This window comes from Mastomys coucha, unplaced genomic scaffold, assembly GCF_008632895.1.
Source record: "Mastomys coucha isolate ucsf_1 unplaced genomic scaffold, UCSF_Mcou_1 pScaffold1, whole genome shotgun sequence".
Lineage (NCBI taxonomy): Eukaryota > Metazoa > Chordata > Mammalia > Rodentia > Muridae > Mastomys > Mastomys coucha.
The window spans coordinates 78,089,267-78,107,491 of NW_022196891.1; the positions used below are offsets into that span (position 1 = coordinate 78,089,267).

At 41.1% G+C, this 18,225-nt stretch overlaps 1 protein-coding gene across 3 annotated transcripts in view; it reads right to left on the reverse strand.

The window, feature by feature from the left end:
• Nvl (nuclear VCP like) overlaps positions 1 to 18,225 on the reverse strand; it is a 53,194-nt gene that overhangs the window by 32,054 nt on the left and 2,915 nt on the right. Inside the window, exons 3-11 of one of the 3 annotated variants that reach the window (XM_031391244.1) lie at positions 17,206 to 17,258; positions 17,023 to 17,119; positions 14,939 to 14,996; positions 13,226 to 13,498; positions 8,183 to 8,315; positions 7,940 to 8,016; positions 7,003 to 7,137; positions 5,010 to 5,111; positions 1,568 to 1,685 (exon numbers count right to left, since the gene is read on the reverse strand). In XM_031391244.1, the coding sequence (XP_031247104.1) occupies positions 1,568 to 1,685; positions 5,010 to 5,111; positions 7,003 to 7,137; positions 7,940 to 8,016; positions 8,183 to 8,315; positions 13,226 to 13,498; positions 14,939 to 14,996; positions 17,023 to 17,119; positions 17,206 to 17,258 (1,046 nt within the window). Of the gene's footprint in view, positions 1 to 1,567; positions 1,686 to 5,009; positions 5,112 to 7,002; positions 7,138 to 7,939; positions 8,017 to 8,182; positions 8,316 to 13,225; positions 13,499 to 14,938; positions 14,997 to 17,022; positions 17,120 to 17,205; positions 17,259 to 18,225 lie in introns of those variants that run through there. The other 2 variants (XM_031391245.1, XM_031336855.1) reach the window with 2 other exon arrangements.

Below are 18,225 nucleotides of genomic sequence, written 5' to 3' on the forward strand. Positions count from 1 at the left end.
AAAAAAAAAAAAAAAAGAATATAGGCCTCAAAAACATGACAGAAAAAACTGAGATAAAAATGAAATAGCATAGAGCACTGGGGGTGTAATTCAGTAATAGAAAGCTTGCAGAGCACACACCAGGACTTAGGTTCAACTCCTAATACAAAAGGCTAAGTATAACAAGTAACTTACAATTGGAGCTGTAAGAAACTTGTCGTGTGTGTGTGTGTGTGTGTGTGTGTGTGTGTGTGTGTGTGTGTGTAGAGAGAGAGAGAGAGAGAGAGAAGGAGGGAGGGTGGGTGTGTTATGTAATGTTTCAAATTGATTTTGTTTTGAGACAGGTTACCACTCTGTAGACCAGGCTGGGCCTGAAATTCACTACATAACCCAGTCTAGCTACAATTCATGTCCATTATCCTGTCCCAGCCTATGTGTCTGGATAATAATTATAGGAATATAACAATACGACATGTGCTATTTCTTTTTGTCTTTTGTTTTTGGTTTCACGGCATTATTCTGGCTGGCCTATAACTCACTATACAGCCCAAGTTGGCCTCAAACGCTATAGGAAAAACACTGGTAGAAATGTTTCCATATAATGTAAATGCTAAATGTTAAATCTGTATAATAAATTAAAGAATATTATTAACAGTGAAAAAGAGGTAAATTCAGCAGTTAAGAACTCATATTATTAGTACAGGGGATCCTTCTTTGGTTTCAAAAAACCAGGCCTAAATGCTCAAAATGTAACCATGAGGGATCTTAAGGCCTCTACAGGCCCTGTATTCACATACCGCAGCGTGTGCGCACGCACTTAAAATAATTTTTTTATGGAAGGGGGATAGAGACAGGGATTCACTTTTTTGTAGCTCTGGCTGGCCTGGAGCTTACTCTGTAGATCAAGCTAGACTTGAACTCATAAAGATCTGTCTACTTCTGCCTCCTGAGTGCTGGGATTAAAGGCATCACACTAGGCTACAAGTAAAAATATTTTCTTAAAAATAAACGTATTAAAATTTCAACATCTCTCACACAAACATATGCAACCCTGAAAAACATAAACAGCAAAAGCAAACCAATATATAAATACACACATATTTAATTACATAGAGTTGGGGCACAGCTCAGGTAGAAAAGTGCCTGATATGCAAGTGTGAGGTCCTGAGTTCAATCCCCAGAACCCACATTAAAAAAAAAAAAAAAAAAAAAAAATGCACTCAGTGTGGTAGACTTGTAATCCCAGTGCTGGGGAAGTGGAGATGGGCAGATCCCTGAGGCTCACTGGTCAGCTAGTCTAGCCTATTCAGTAAGTAAGCACCAAGCCAACTCAGTAATGGTGGCTCCTAAAGAATGCTACCTGTGATTGACCTCTGACCTTCCCTCCCATATACACAAGTGTATTCGCACACAGGTGCACCCCCCACCCCACAGACACATAGTACAATACAATTTGAAATGAATGGAAAATCTTTTACAAAAAAAAGATCCTGTTTTATGAGATTCACTATTTAAGTGGTTTAGACATATATGCATGACTTGCATTATTTTAAGAAATATATTATCTTAAAATGAATTCATTATTTACCATCCATGCAGGTTAGAAGCTGAGCTACAATTCTTCGTTCCATATCTTTTGAAGCAACTTCTCTTTTGGGGGTAATTGCATCAATTTCATCAATGAAAACAATACATGGTGCATTTGACTAGAAATAAAAATACCAAAAATATATATATATATAAAAAACTATAAAGTAAATTCCCTATACTGGTACTTGACATTTATGTATTCTTTCAATTTTTAAAACTAAAAAGAATAACCAAGAACAAGGCGTCACAGTAACACTTCTGATTGTTACCAGAGAACCAGACACTTAAATAGAAAGGACTGTGGTTTATGAAATAATCTTCTGAAATTGTTCTGTAATTAGGCATATTTGTACGTTACAGAATATAAGCAGTAAAGTTAAGAGTTCTCAACTCGGCACAGTAGCCCACGCTAAGAATTCTGTCACCTGGAAAGACCAAGGCAAGGCTTCAAGGATTTCCTAGGAACATTCCTACTTCCCAGCCAGCCTGAGACTCTAACTTAACAAACAGCAACAAAGAGACTAACATGTACGTGTACACGCATGTACATACACAAAGAGGATTAAGTGAAAGACAAAAACCTATGCTTACAATCTCAATCTTCCTCAGTCACTCCAGTCGGAATAGTGACATTTATTGTGCTAAAAGTCACACACTGTCAGTTCAAAATGACACCAAGTAAGAGATACTTGGCCCATCACTACTGGCTCTCTTCGCCAATCTTCCTCATGACAATGTTTGCAAAGAGCACCCATGATTGCTAGATCAGGAACAAAATTAAAAGTACAGAGCAAAGGTTTCAGAAAATAAACCCATTATTTTTTGTCAATGACCTGGAAAACTCAATGGGAAAGAATAAATGATGATAATCAGAGCTTAGCCTAAGGGAAACACTACCCAGCCTGACCAGGTTCAGTCAGTCATTCACTTGGACTAGGGAGTGAGTGGCATAAATGAAGGTGTAAAACGACATGCTCAGCTGGGCAGTGGTGGCGCACGCCTTTAGTCCCAGCACTTGGGAGGCAGAGGCAGGTGGATTTCTGAGTTCAAGGCCAGCCTAGTCTACAGAGTGAGTTCTAGGACAGCCAGGGCTACACAGAGAAACCCTGTCTCAGAAAACAAAAAAAAAACAAAACAAACAAAAAAAAAAGACATGCTCACTCAACACCTGCATCAGGCACTGTATTTGCTCAGCACTACTTTACAGGGAGATGTGACACGAACTCATGACTTACCTTTGCATCCATGTTTGTCATTGTGTTTACCACATATACTAAAGTTTCCATGGTGGTTTGAATGAGAAAGCTCCCCACGCCCAACCCCCCCACACACAAACACACACAGGCAGGCTCATACATCGGAATGCTTGGTCCTCAGTTGGTGGAACTGTTTGTGGATTAGGAAGTGTGGCCTTATTAGAGGAAGTGTGTCAACTGTGGCAAACTTTGAAGTATCAAAAGTCTGAGTCATTTTCAGTTAGCTTTCTCTACTCCATGCTTGTAGACTAAGATACAAGCTCTCAGCTCCTGCTCCAGAGCCTTGCCTGCCTACCTGCTGCATGATGGGCATGACTCTCTAACCCTCTGAAATTTTAAGCCCCATATAAACTTTCTGTAAACTGCCCTGGTCACGGTGTCTTCTCCCAGCAGCAGCAGAGTAACTGAGACGTGGTAACTATCTGTGCCCTCACAACCCTTCTCTCAACCGTCCTGGGACCGCTCGTGCCTCTCACTGTCAGCCTACATAAGGAACCTGGCAGCTAGCCTCTACTTCTCCCCGTGTTAAAACTACTCCTCTTGCTGGGCCCAGTGGCACAGCACAGCAAGGCAGAGGCAGACCGCAAGTTTCAGGCGAGCCTGATCCACCAAGGGCTAAACAGTGAAACTTTCTTTCAAAAATTAATCAATCACTCTTACAATTTATACTTATTATAAGTGTATAGTTACTTAGTAATATTGCTGCTAAAATACATTTCCTAATTTCACATCAGCTTCGGGTAGTTACAATGGTTATTTTTATGAGCAAGTATGTGCTTTAGATACAAATAAAGACATAAAATTAAACCCAGCGTGGTGGCACACAACTGTAATTTATTTTTTTTTGTTGTTGTTGTTGTTTTTTCGAGACAGGGCTTCTCTGTGTAGCCCTGGCTGTCCTGGAACTTACTCTGTAGACCAAGCTGGCCTTGAACTCAGAAATCCACCTGCCTCTGCCTCCCAAGTGCTGGGACTAAAGGCGTGCGCCACCACCACACAACTGTAATTTCAACACTTGGGTAGAAACGGGAGGATCAGCAGTTCAAAGCCATCTTTATCGACACAACAAGTTTGAGTCCAGCCGGGCAGTGGTGGCGCACGCCTTTAGTCCCAGCACTTGGGAGGCAGAGGCAGGCGGATTTTTGAGTTTGAGGCCAGCCTGGTCTACAGAGTGAGTTCCAGGACAGCCAGGGCTACACAGAGAAACCCTGTCTCAAAAAAAAAAAAAAAAAGGCGTTTGAGCCCAGACTGAGTTACATAAAACCCTATGTGAAAGGGGGAAAGGGGTAGGTCAGGAAGGAAACACAACACAAAACTTTTCATCAGTTCTTAGTTTTAGTGACTCATGTGTGCTCAAGTGCAAATGTCATGACTTCAGGACTCTTGCTATGTACTAGACACAATGTTAAAGGTTTAAAACAACCCTTTTAATCAGGCATGTGGTGTGTACGTATAATCACAGCACTTAGGAGAATGAGGTTAGAAGGTTGGTTGTCAGGAATTTAGGGCAGGCTAGACAGCACAGCCACACTCAAAAAAATTATGACTCTTCTGATTTAAATGCTCAGTGAGCCTACGAGAATTGGGCATTTTATCATTCCCATCACGTTATGTGAAGACACTGCACTGGTCCTCAACTTTCTCAATGAGAAGGCAGACATTTAACCACTCTACTATGCTGAAGATATGACTTTACATGGATCCCAATATCCTCTTCTAAATTGTAAAACAGAACCTGGAGTCTCTGGTAAGAGAATTTTCTTTTCATGCCTCTAATCATATAAATAGCATTCATTCTGATTAGAGCATTGATTACAGTGCTTGCATAATCCTAAGTATGATAATACGATAATTCTTACGGTGTTTGCAAGATGTTTAGTCAGACATAAGGTGGAGAAACAAAGTAAATAAAATATCTTCAGGACAGTATGCTCTGAACACTTAACCCTGGGTATGACAGCACAAAGCTTTTGAGTATAAGCTTGTCACCTATATACTCGATTTCATATGAAACATTATATAGCCAAGAGTCTATACTATTAAATTCACTTTAAACTTTTACCACTGAACATTTTTACAAAATGAAGGTCAGCAGGCAGGATAAAGAATTCTAACATGAGAAAAGCAGCCTCTCCTGAAGGCTTGCAGCAGGTGACAAGCTGGCATAAACAATAGCTGACTCACCACAGCCTGGTCAAACAAATCTCTGAGCTTCTGCTCAGACTCTCCAGAAACTCCTGACACGATCTCCGGGGCAGCCACTTTCAGAATCGGCAAGTCAAGCTCCTGTGCACAAACGCGGAAAAGAGTGACCAGCGGTTAAATAATATTTAACTTCCCGACATTCTTCTTATCCAATCTGTCCTACCAAAATTAGGGAGGTTTTTTATTCTAAGTTTTAAAAAAACATTTATTTATTATTTATTGTGCATCCATTCATGTATGTGTGCAGGCATGTCTGTGCCATCGGAGGTCAGAGGACAACCTGTCAAAGCTGGCTTTCTCCTTCCACCTTGTTTGTTTCCTGTTTCAACGGAGGGTCACTAAGCATGGTGGGAAGCACCCTTCCCACCAAGCCATCCTTCTGGCCTCTACAATTTCCTAAGAAATTGCATCTCTGTATGTGAGCCTAATGACAACCACTACGTAAAAGTATGGAGATGGCGGGGCAGTTAACAGCACCTGTGGCAGCTTACACTGGTCTGTAACTCCAGCTCCAGGGGATCCCATGCCCTCTTCTAACTTCCATGGACACCAGACATGCACATGATACACAGACATACATGCAGGCAAAATACTCACAAATACAATACAATAAATAATCTTTTGAAAAAGAAAAGAAAATCAGCTGAGTGGTAATGGCACACAACTCTGATCCTCTCTCCGCACTCAGGAGGCAGAGGCAGTTGGACCTCTCAGTTTGGGGCTAGCATATTCTAAAGAGTGAGTTATAAGAGAGGGCTATAGAGAGAAAACCCGTCTCAAACAAACAAACAAACATGTCTATGGATTTATTCACCAATTGTAGTGGCTTACACCTGTAATATCAGCACTTGGGAGACTAACGCTTTGAGTTCAAGGTTGGCTGGGCAAACAGTGTGAGACCCTATCTTTAAAAGAAACCTAGGGTTTTACTCAAACACAAAAATGCAAATATTGCATTTATGACCTACTATGCAGTGGCCATAAGACAAATTTTTAAAAAGAAAAATCAAGTTGCCTTTAACAAGTGAGTTTGTTCTAGAATAATATGCTATTCTGCTAGTTAAAGTTCCTTAGACTATTTTACCCTTTATCATGAAATAAGTTTCCAAAAAATTTGATAGGACAAAACCAGGACTGCTAGTTCTTTATTTTGCAAAATAAGTGTCTTTTTATGTTTGTGGGTGCAGAGGTGGATGTGGTTGATACAAGAAGAAATATACAGTTAAAAGCCCAGGATAGCTTTAAACTTACAATCCTGCCTTAGTCCAAGCAACACTGGACTTTCAAGTGTGCATTATAAACCTAACTGATCTTTTAAAAACTATTTTAGAAGGGCATTTTAACAGTGGAAATTTTAAATAAATTTAGCTTCAAGAGAAAAACATTACTTTGCATATTTTGCTGATTTTAAGGATAACTAGGATAAAAGAGAAGTAGCTACAGTGTAAACTAAATGTTTGGAGTCTTTGTAGTTATGCTGTTTTGCTTCCCACCCAATTTTTGTCACAGACACAATACTTGCATTCATTAAAAAACAACAACAACAACAACAGCATAAGCAGCAGCATGAAAAGGTAAATGAAAGAATGCTAGGGCTAGGTGACTATGTATAATGTGCTTGGCAGCGTGAGAACCTGTGTCTGGAACTACAGTGCTGATGGAAAAGCCAGGCGGTGAGCTCCACATCTGTAACCTCTGGACGGGCAGGGTAAAGGATGGCTCCTGGGTTTGCTAAGTTGCAGGCCTACCTAAATCGAGTGTCACCCAGGCTCAAACAGAAACCCTAGTCTCAAAACAACAGAAAGACAATGAGGAACATGATGGGGGAGGAGGAAAGAGAGGGAGAGGAGGGAGAAGGGGAATCTCTGATTAAATTTGCTTTCTACAGAGATGTCAGGTCTAACTAGAACTGATCAAAGAGAAAAACAAACAAACAACAACAACAAACAAATTCAGCAGCAACTAGCCTCACCCCCGCGATTGCATGTGCAAGTAAGGTCTTCCCGCAGCCTGGTGGACCATGCAGGAGGACTCCACGAGGGGGCACGACACCCAGGTGCTGGTATACCTCCGGATGACGCATGTGGATGAGCATCTTGCAGACTTCCTGCCAAGGAGTAAGCATAAAGAGGTCTTCCTCAGCCCAAGAAGGAATGGATCAAGGCAGCACGGCCTGCCCCTGCTTTTCAAGGCAGCACGGCCTGCCCCTGCTTTTCAGCACACCAAACTACACTAGCCAGGGTCAGGCAGGCTTCAGGCTTTGACTTGAGTTGAATCCCACAGCTGAAGACTGTAAGTAATTTCTGTGACAGCTGCACGCCTCTAGCTCCTAAGCCATAAAAGCCTCTCTCACAAAGTACCACAAAAAGTAACGAACAGTCACTGTGACAGAGAAGACACTAGAAACCCGCCACGACCACTGTTAATGTCATTATTATTAGTACTGCCAGCTCAGCGGACCTTACAAGGCATGCACTTCACATACACTGGAACTAAAGATGCAGAGACAGAGAACTCCATTCTCCCTTGGCATCCTGAAGGGCCAGGTTTGCTCACCTCACTTTCCAGTCTCTTTTTCTATACCTACTTCACATTAAAAGCCAAAGGACTGGAGAGGTGGCCCGGGGTGAAGAGCACTGGCTGCTCCTGCAGAGAATCTGGGTTCATTTCCTAACGTCTACATGATGGGTCCCAAGCATCTGTTAACACCAGTTCCAGTGAGTCTGACAACCCTTCTAACCTCTGAGGGTACCAGGCATGCAACAGGGTCACAAATATACATGCAAGCACAACACCTATTTACATAACATATTTGTTTTAATTTAAATTAAAAATAGGTAGGCTTTGTTTGTATAAATGTTTAACAATATATACATTTTATGTAATGCTATTTCTCAGTTGGCACTAACTTTTAATGTTGCATCATTGCCTCCAACATCTTCAAACTTCACATTGGAAATCTGCAACTCTGTACTCCTTGCTTTAGCTGTTAAAAAACAAAAAAGGTAAAAAGATTAGTGATTCCATACAAACAATATATCTAAAGAACCATTAGATAAAAAATGTTTTTCAACCAGGTTTTCCCACACACAAAACAACTCAAAATAGTGACCCCTCTCTCAAAGCAAACACCACTGCTATCTACAGCTCACCTTTCTTTTGCAGAATAGCTTCTATTTCTCCATCTACTTCTTGAAGATCCTCTGTTTTTCTCTTGTTTCCTTTGCCCTTTGCCCCACCTTTCCTTTTCTTATCACCTTCCAGAAGAGAAGAGTCTTTTGAATCCTGGGGAGAAAATACAAAAATTCTATACTTCAAATTACAATGCTAACAGATGGTTTTCAACGACAGCTGTATCCATTTGTGCTACAGCACTGCTAACTACTTGCAATCTCTGCTCAAGGATGCTGCCTTCTTTCAGAAACAAGCTTAAATTGCTTATTTGATAACTTTTTTCTCAGCTCTGCTGTTAATCTCTTTTAAAAGACTTATAAACATCAGGTTCTTACCAATTACCACAGTGTTCTTGAAAGTTGAATACTTAAAGCAAAGATACTGGGGGAGAGTCTACTAACAGTGTAAAAGTTAAACCTGTAACCCCAACACTGTGGAGTATAAACCCTGTAACCCCAACACTGTGGAGTATAAACCCTATAACCCCAACACTGTGGAGTGTAAACCCTGTAACCCCAACACTGTGGAGTGTAAACCCTGTAACCCCAACACTGCGGAGTATAAACCCTGTAACCCCAACACTGTGGAGTGTAAAACCTGTAACCCCAACACTGCGGAGTGTAAACCCTGTAACCCCAACACTGCGGAGTGTAAACCCTGTAACCCCAACACTGTGGAGTATAAACCCTGTAACCCCAACGCTGTGGAGTGTAAAACCTGTAACCAACACTGTGGACTATAAACCCTGTAACCCCAACACTGCGGAGTGTAAACCCTGTAACCCCAACACTGTGGAGTATAAACCCTGTAACCCCAACGCTGTGGAGTGTAAACCCTGTAACCCCAACACTGTGGAGTATAAAACCTGTAACCCCAATACTGTGGAGTAAAAACACAAGAATCAGAAGTTAAGGGGCATTTGTAGCTACATAACAATTTCAAAGTTAGACTAGGCTACAAAAGACCCTATTTCAAGATCCAAAATCAAAACAAACAGGGCTCTCAGTCTGTAAAGTATCATAAAATCATGAGGTCTGAATTCAGACCCCTCCCCACCCACACATAAAAATGTTGTGTGCAATGAGGTGGGTCTGTAATGCCAGTGCTGGCAAGGCAAAGACAAGAGGATCCCTATAGCATTCTGGTCAGCCAGAATAGCAGAACTAGAAAGCCACACATTAAGTGAGATATTTTGAGATCACAGCCATCCCCTTCTCCGTATGTGCTGTAAGTTTATTCCGTTGTTGTTATGGTTGTTGTTGTTACAGGGCTTCTCTGGGGAGCCCTGGCTAAGCTGGAATTCACTCTGAAACCAGGGTAGCCTTGAAACCCAGGCGTGAGTCACCACTGACTAGCTAACTTTTCTTTGTCAAAGAAAAGGTAGAGAGAAATTGAGAAAGACATCTGACATTGATCTCTGGGATGCTACCCCACACATGCATTTGCAAATAAACACGATCATGTGCATGCATTTGTGCACATATGAAAGATTTTGCTAAATCAAGGCTTGGTGCTTAGAAACTAATTATAGCATCACTGTTAAGGAGAAATACATCACAAGTCACACATCTTTTATATATGTGTGCACCCTATTGCATACTAATAATATACACACTTAAATGTGGATAATAAAAATGTACTTCATAATCTCCTTTCTTGGGTGCAAACTACTGAACCCAGAGCCTTACATATGCTGAACACTAAATGAACAAATGAGCCACACTCATCGACTACACCTCCTGAGTGCTGGGATTCCAAGTGTGGTCCATAGTAACTGGGTATTAACTAGGTTGAAAGGAGAGTGTTGGGGCACTTTTCAGAGAGCATATAAATCGGCCCAAGAGGCGTGGTGGGTTGTTGCTTGTTTGCTATTGGTTGTGGTTTGTTAAGTAGTCCTATGTAGCTGGGTGGTGGTGGCACAGCCTTTCATCTCGGCACTTGGGAGGCAGAGGCAGGCGGATTTCTGAGTTTGAGGACAGCTTGGTCTACAGAGTGAGTTCCAGGATAGCCAGGGCTACACAGAGAAACCCTGTCTCGAAAAAACAAAACAAAACAAAACAAAAAAAAAGTAGTCCTATGTAAGAAGAAATTAGATACCCTGATAGCAAAGATCAAACTTGCCCCAAGGAACCAGTTGCCCCTAGTCAGCAGAAAGCAGTCTAATGATAATGTCCCCTTTCCTCTCTACCCCTTTTTCTTTCCTATCTAGAGTTAGGGGGTTGGAAGGGTGGAGAAGGGTGGAAGAAAGAACCCACAAAGTACCCAAAGTAGCAAAAAGAGACAGCAACACAGGGTTTCTCTGTGCAGCCTTGCCTGTCCTGGAACTCGCCCTATAGACCAGGCTGGCCTCGAACTCAGACAGCTCTGGCTGCCTCTGCTTCCTAAGTGCTGGGATTAAAGGTGTTTGTCATCACTGTCCAGCACTAATAATATTTTTAGATTGTGCTTCTAATTAACTCTTCACATGCCAAAATATAGTGAATATTTATAGCACATCCTAATTTGGACACAAATTTTCAGGGGTAATATATGACTTGGATTTTGCAAAATTTACACTTGAAAAAGTTGATCCCTACATCTACTTGTTTCAAATATATTTTGAGGTTTCCCAAAAACCAAGTACTGAATTTACATTTCAATGAAAAAGCCAGTTCCTAAGCTGCACTAGAGATAGTTCAACGGTCAAGTGCTATGAAACCACAGGAGAGCCCTAAAGGATACCCAATGTACACTTAGGATATATTCGTATAAAGCCTCATTTGCTTGGCTATGAAATTACTTTAAAATAATCAGTTAAGAGAGATAACCAATGTGTTCATTTTGTGATACCATATTATATGTGTGAGTGTGTTTAGGATCATATTTGTGTTCTTACATATATGTATGGGTATAGAGACCAAAGATCAACATCTAGTGTCTTCTTCAATCGTTTTCTACCTTTTTACTTTATTTTTTGAGACAAGATCGCTCTATGTAGACCTGGACGTCTAGGAACTCTCTATGTAGATCATGCTAGTCTTGACCTTACAGAGACCCACCAGCATCTGCCTCCCCAGTGCTGAGATTAAAGACCTGTGCCAGCCACTGAACCTCACTCCACCTTATTTTCTGAGACAGGACCTCGTAATAGGCCTGCAGGAAGCCCTTTGGCTAGATTAGCTGGTCAACAAACCAAGAGTCCTTTCTGTCTCTATTTCCCCAGAGCTGGGCTTACAGACATGTGGTATTGCAGCCAGCTTTTATTTGGGGGGTAGGAACTGAACTCAGGTCTCTATGTTTGCATGACAAGCACTTTACTAATAAGCTCCGTTTTTCCTTGAGACAGGGTCTCACATAGCTCAGAGCAGGCTTAGACTTGCTCTACACAAGTAGACAGCCTTGAGCTCCTAAGCCTTTGTCTCTGTCTCCCAAGTACTGAAATTACAGTTTTGCAGCAAACACCTAGCTGCAATTTTAAAAGTTTTTTTTTTAAATCTGTTTTTTAAAGGTATCTGCATATTCTATACATTTTATTTCTTAAGGTACTATTCTCAACTGGACACACACAACCTTAAGGTTTTAGCAGCTTCCTTCTTCAAGAACTGAATCTATTAATTCTATCCCCCAAGAGGATAGTTCTGAAACCCCTAAGTAACTGCGTCTCCACAAGGTCGTCTGGCACTACAAACTCAACACTGTGCTAGACAACTGCAGCCAGGAACACATTACTCCATAAAACAACGTCCTTGCTCTCCTGGAGCTTACATTGTAGTGAAGTGACCATGAGAACATGAAAGAAGAGCTAGGGAAACAGCGGGCACACCACACTGCAATTGTGCATGGAGTGAAAGGGTCTCTAATGAGATTACAAAGGGTGTAAAGGAGTGTGGAGAGTGTTCCAGCTGGAAAGCTCAGGCCTTAAGATCCTGGGTGGGGTGGGTGCAAAGACAGACTAGTCAGCTAGCTTAATTAGTGTTCTAGATACAGCAAGAATGTGTTGTAGAGAACAGTGTTGTGGGGGGAGTGGGGGGTACAAACAATGACAGCAAGAAACAGCAGGGTAACAAAACCATCCAGGGCTATGTGAGACTGAAGGAAGCAGGGTAACAAAACCATCCAGGGCCTTGTGAGACTGAAGGAAGCAGGGTAACAAAACCATCCAGGGCTTTGTGGGCTGTTGATGTGAGATGGAATGAAGCCACTAAAGGACTGAAATATTTGAATGGTATTGTGGTTTGGGTATGAAGTACCCCCCAGCTCATATGTGGAAGACTGGTTCCCAGGTCATGACTGGATCACGAGGGTACTGGGTTCATTAGTGAATTGATCCACTTATGAGTTCATAGCTAAACAGTTCAGGAAGAGGGGTCAAACTAATAGAAAAAGGTCACTGCAGAGTGGAGGATGTCACTGAAGCAAATCGTGGAACTGTAGTCCTGTCTTGTCAGTTTCTTGGTTTGCTGAGGAGAGTAGCTATGCTCTATAATGCTCTGGTCACCACACTGTTACACCTCTCAGCTCCTTGAAACTGTTTCTCAGGCATGTCCTCTGCCAATAAAGACTAACACAAATGGAGCTGGCGAGATGGCTCAGGGGATAAGAGTGCTGACTGCTCTTCCAAAGGTCCTGAGTTCAAATCCCAACAACCACATGAAGGCTCACAATCATCTGTACAGCTACAGAGTACTCATACACATAAATAAATAAATCTTTAACAAAAAGAAAAAAAGAAAAGAAAAAGACTGACACAAATGGCAGTGATTCAACACCTCAGGAAGAGGTGGAGTAGTGGAACTTGTGCAAAGTGGAGTGGAGGACAAGACGCAGATCACACTGGGAATCTACTCAACAGCTAAGGCACTAATAAAGATGCTGGACTATGGTAACAATGACAGAAGTGGTCAACAGTGATGATGCTTTCTGTGCACTTCAAAGTATTTGTGATGTTTTAAAAAGAGTGTCGTACCTGCTTGATACTACATTCAGTGAAAAGATCGCAATATACTCCAACTACATGGAACAAACTTTCAATATAAAAATACCTGAATCTCAGAGTCCTGCTTTTTATAGTTGCTTTGGTCATCTGATAGGTCCAAGGGAAGGCTTTCTTTCTTTCCGCCTGGGGTTTTGTCAATAAACCATCCTCCCTCAGATCCTTGGGCAGGGGTTTTCAGTGGCATGGAGTCCGTTTTAGATGTCAGCAGTGGGGCAGAAGTGGTGGCTTTGCTCTGTTCCAATTTCGGAGCGGTTGAAACAGAGTCAGAGTTTCCTTTCCGATACAAAGAGAGCAGGGAACTGTTCATGTGATTTGCTGACTGACAGAAACATGATTTCAGTGTGAGTTATTCAAGCAGTCTTGAAGCCCCAGTACCTAAACTAAAAGGCTTTGTGTGTTTTGCTTTGAACAACTTCTCTCAAACTATATTTGGAATGCATAAGTTGTCAGATAACTCCCAAACAAACTTTTACTATCTGAAACTACTATAACCACGCCAATCCATAACTGGTGATCAAATAAAACCAAGAGGTATGAAAATGACCTGGTATTCAGTGAGTCACTATCTCTATTCAATACTGGATCAAATATAATGGAGTACTGTAACCACTTTGTTAGTAATTCAAAGCCTCATTTACCAAGAAAGAAAAACTAAGAAACTACCTACAAGTAACCTGGCGCATTTTGGTTATCTTTTTACTTCGGCCTGGCATTAGTAATGCTGCCTCCCTGGCAGGAGATATGGCCATTTCCTCCTTTTTTTGTTTTTGAAACAAGACACTCACTATATAGGACTGGCTGGTCTGAAGTTGCTATGTAGAATAGGCAGGCCTAGTACTCAGAGATCTGCCTGCTTCTGTCTCCCAAGTGTTGATATTAAAGGTCACACAAACCTGTTGAGGTTTTTTTATTATTTTCTCCCTTAAAATTCTAATCTGCCTTTCCTGCTCTTCCTTTATATAACTATTATACAAATATAAGTACTGGAAGACTGATTAAATCATTGAGGGTATATATAGGAAGCATTCAATTATGTATTCATATAGATGGACAACATCCTTCTATTTTTGGCTTTTTTTTTCTAAGAGTATAATTTTTTTGTTTTGTTTTTTTGAGATGGGGTTTCTCTGTGTATCCCTGGCTGTCACTGGAACTCACTCTGTAGACCAGGCTGGCCTCGAACTCAGAAATCCACCTGCCTCTGCCTCCCAAGTGCTAGGATTAAAGGCGTGTGGCACCAGCACCTGGCCTAAAAGAGTATCTTAAAGAGTAAGAAAAACTTGGGGCTAGGGAGATGGATTAGCAGTTAAGCACACTGTCTGCTCTTGAAGAAAACCAAAGTTCAGTTTCTAGGAGCCACACGGTAGCTCCCGACGCTAGAACGAGGGCTCTACTCTTCTGACCTCAGGCACCTGAGGTGCATATGATGTACATATATACATGCAGGTAAAAGAGTCATGCACATAAAATAAAAATAAATACATCTTTAAAAAGAAAGAAATTTGGGCTAGAGAGATAGCTCAGCAGTTAAGAGCACTGATTGTTCTTCCAGAGGTCCTGAGTTCAATTCCCAGCAACCACATGGTGGCTTACAACCATCTGTAATGGGACCTGATGCCCTTTTCTGGAGTGTCTGAAGACAGCTACAGTGTACTCATGTACATAAAATAAATGAGAGGGAGAGAGAAAGAGAGAGAGAGAGAGAGAGGGAGGGAAGGAAAACAAGCAAGCAAGCGGGCTCATTGAATGTGTGTCTTACCTGCTGATCTGGGTAGTCTTCCATGTTTGAATCATCATCAGAATAGCTTTCAGTGTACCTCAGAATTTTAAAAAAGAGAGAAAGAAAGAAAAAAATTATTTTGAAGTCCTTTCTCTGACAACCTAAAAAATTACTAAATGGCAGAAGTCAATATATTAAGGTAAAGCACTGGCTGTGAGTCCAAGGGCTAAGAACTGGAGAGACGCCTTGGCAGTTAACAGAACCTGCTGCTCTTATACAAGAGTAGATTTGGTTCCTATTGCAAGGACCTCTAACTCCATCTCACAAGGTATTTGATGATCCCCTCTTCTTGCCTCCTCAGGCACCAACATTCACATGGCATTCACTAACTGTCACACTCACTAATATAAAATAATTATAAAAGAAAAAGAAGCAAGACCCTCAGGTCAGTGTACTGGTCAACTTTCATCAGAGAAGCTCCTTCATAAAGCAGATGGGAATCAATGCTGAAAGAGACTCACAAAAGTCCCATGTGCAGTGTGAGAGACTTTGGAGCACTCAGTTTCAAATGCACTGTCTTCACCAACGCCCTCTCAAGGCTCGGCAGTCTATGCAGGAGGCAGAAAGACTCCAAGAGCCAGAGGTAGTGGATGACTCCAAGCCAACAGTGTCTCCTGAACATGACAGGACTGACGCATGAACTCACAGACTGGGGCAGCACGAGACCCGCACAGGCTCAAACTGGATAAAATCCCCCCCATGCCCGAGACCCGCACAGGCTCAAACTGGATAAAATCCCACCACTATAAAGAGGAAGTGAACAAGAGCCAATTGGTATCTACTAGGAAAGAGAAAACCTTTTCACCCTGTGGAAAGGGAGAAAATGGAATCCCACTGGGTAGATTAACCACACTCCAAAGAGAGCCCCGTGTCTGAGGCTAGTCAGGTAGCTAACACAAAATGAACTCTAAGCTTTCTTTGTGGCCTTTTTGGTTTTTTTCTTATTAGTTGTTTGTTTGTTTTGATTTTCATTTTATGTTTGGAAAGGAGAGAGAAAAGGAACACAAAGCTAGGGTGGTAAAGAGGCAGGGAGAATCTAGGAAAAACTGGAGAAGGGAGAAAACATGATCAAAATACACTGTATTTTAAATTAAAAACAAAACAAATAAATAGTAAAAATAAATCTTAAGAAAAAAGGGGTATTATGATCAAAGAAATTGGAATTTAAATCTATTTTAAACAGCCAGGCATTATTGTGTAAGCCTTCATTCTCAGCACTTAGGAGGCAGAGGAAAGCCTGATAAACAGAGTTCAAGGATAGCCAGGACTACACAGAGAGACCCTGTCTCAAAACTAAACTAGAAATCCATTTTAACCAGCTAGAACCTGTGCTTAATGCCTCTGAGTGTCAGTTTCCTTATCTATCGAATCATAAGGAATGTCTCAATGAGTATTTTGTTGTTTCTGTTGTTTTTTAAAGTGCATATGTGTTTTGCCTGAATGTATGCATATGCATCATGTGTGTAGGGGGCACCAAGAGGCCAAGTGGGTGTGGATGCCCTGGAACTATAGTTACAGACAGCTGAAGGGGCCATGGAAGGATGGGGATCAAACCTGGTTCCTAACTGAACTATTGCTTCAGCTCTAGAAGTGTTTTCATTTTTAATATGAGTGTTCCAGCCATAACATATTTAAACATCAAAATTTACTGCTATCTTTTAATATACCTGGGATTATATTAAAGCAAAGAATGAGAAAGATGAGACAACTACATTTGGTAATACAACACAGTACATTAATTCAGTGCCACACGATATAAAGATTACAGTAAATCTCTATAACCAGATGCTAAGAAAACACTCAGAAGGGACCTAAGGAGGAGCAAGGAAGACTGACATCTTCACTGACTCTCACATGGCTGAGTGGGATTTGTGAAACAGAAATGAATACTCGTTACTGAAAAGCACAGTCAAAATGCTTTAGGGACTACAGAGCAACCAATATGGCTGGAGGAAACACAATGTAAGGAAGGAAATGTTCAGTACAGTTGCACTGCCGCAAGACAAGAGGAGCCACTGAGTGCTTTCTCAGTGTGAATGCAGAACCTCAGGAAAGACACTTACTCATCCTCTTCATCTTGTCTTGCTCTTTTTGCCAGATGTCCATCTTCTAGTTCTTTAAGATTCTTAAGTTCTTTCTCACTACTAATTACATTAAATACTGAAACAAGTGAACAATAAAATGCCAAGTTAAAGTAATTATTTCTTTGAATGTTGATAATTGTGCTCGAACAGTGAAAGACTCACCCTTTTCTACCTGAATCCTAAAAGCATTTCTTTTTCTTCGACCATAATCTACACTGGAAAAAAAATAATAATCTTAGCACACAGTTTTCACAAATATTTTCCACTAAATATTATTGGTTATATTGGGTAAACTGTCATGTGCTACTCTGAGCCCAAAATGGGGTCCCCTGTCTCTGACTCAAGACAGGGAGGGTCTTCTAACCCTGGCTAGCTTGGAATTTGCTAAGAAATCCATCTGCTTCCTGAACACAGTAATTAAATGGTCCTACAGCCCAATTACACTGACTTTTTTGTTTTGTTTTTGATATTTGAGACCACGTTACTAAGTAGTTCAGGCTAGAATTCAAACTCAGGATTCCAAGGAAGTACTGAGATTATAGGTGAAGGCCACTATGTCCAGCTGACACGGCATTTTAGAAGGAAATAGGTCAGCTAATTTTTAAAATATTCCTTATCTAGATTTATCTCACATTTCTTCATTATTAAAGTCAAGGTCTTAGAGCATAAGCCACCGGTGTTCTGTTCAGGAACTTTTCCTCTGTGCCCATGTGTTTGAGACTTTTCCCCACTTTCTCCTCTATTAGATTTAGTGTATCTGGTTTTATGTGGAGGCCTTTGATCCACTTGGACTTGAGCATTGTACAGGGAAATAAAAATGGATCAATTTGCATTTTTCTACATGCTGACCACCAGTTGAACCAGCACCATTCGTTGAAAATGCTGTTTTTTTTCTGACTGGATGGTTTTAGCTTCTTGTCAAAGATCAAGTGACCATAGGTATGTGGGTTCATTTCTGGGTCTTCAATTCTATTCCATTGACCTACCTGCCTGTACCAATACCATGAAGTTTTTATCACTATTTGCTCTGTAGTACAACTCTTTCAAGACTTTCAATTGTTAAACCATTCATTCATGATAGTAAAAAACCTGAGTTTAGTTACCTAAGCTGGACCCCATCTGCCGTTTATGTAAGCACATTTTGGGTTTTCTTTTTTTTTTTTTTTCCCGAAATAGGGTTTT